The sequence below is a fragment of the Penaeus monodon genome, chromosome 23 (genome assembly GCF_015228065.2).
Source record: "Penaeus monodon isolate SGIC_2016 chromosome 23, NSTDA_Pmon_1, whole genome shotgun sequence".
NCBI classification, from domain to species: domain Eukaryota; kingdom Metazoa; phylum Arthropoda; class Malacostraca; order Decapoda; family Penaeidae; genus Penaeus; species Penaeus monodon.
The window spans coordinates 2818021-2818632 of NC_051408.1; the positions used below are offsets into that span (position 1 = coordinate 2818021).

The 612-nt window shown below is 55.9% G+C and overlaps 1 protein-coding gene across 1 annotated transcript in view; it reads left to right on the top strand.

Moving 5' to 3' along the window:
• LOC119588339 overlaps window positions 1-612 on the top strand; it is a gene marked incomplete in the record, with an annotated part of 14967 nt that overhangs the window by 9802 nt on the left and 4553 nt on the right. Inside the window, 1 exon segment of the mRNA XM_037937026.1 lies at window positions 23-191. Coding sequence (XP_037792954.1) covers window positions 23-191 — 169 coding nt within the window.

A 612-nucleotide genomic window follows, 5' to 3' on the forward strand; every position in this document is an offset into this window, starting at 1 on the left:
CCCCCCCCCCTGCCTCCCTCAGGGCCACCCGCCTCCTGCCCCGAGATCTGCCACGCCGAGGAATTCCGCAGCCGCGTGGTGGCCGCGCCCCTGAAGGCCGGTTTCTCGTCGTGGCCTTCTGCAGGCAGGTCCCGCGGCCTCCTCAGCCAGGCGGCGTCGTGGAGGGGGAGCTCAGGTAGCAGGGAGATCGAGTGAGTGAAAGGTGTTGTCAGGTGATGCTGAGGGAACTTTTGTTAGACAGAGATAGTGGCATAGCTGCTGCTAGAACTTTTGTCAAGTGATGTTGCCAGAGCCTTTGTCAGTGTTGCCAGAACTGCTGTCAGAGCAATTGCCAATGACGTTGCCAGAGCCTTTGTCAGTGTTGCCAGAAGTGTTATCATAGCATATGCCAGCGACGTTGCCAAAGCCTCTGTCAGTGATGTCAGCGGTTGCCAGAGCTGTTGTCACAGTCGGGTTTTTTCTGGTGAGGAACAAGAACGTTTAGAGGCATGCGGTTGGTGTATGGTGACGCCCTTCATGAAAATAATTGCATGGTTGAGTGTTTGTTGTTCAGAGGAATTTCGGGGAATCAGTGGCAAAGTTCCTTGCCCTCTCATGCACCTGCGCTTGAGA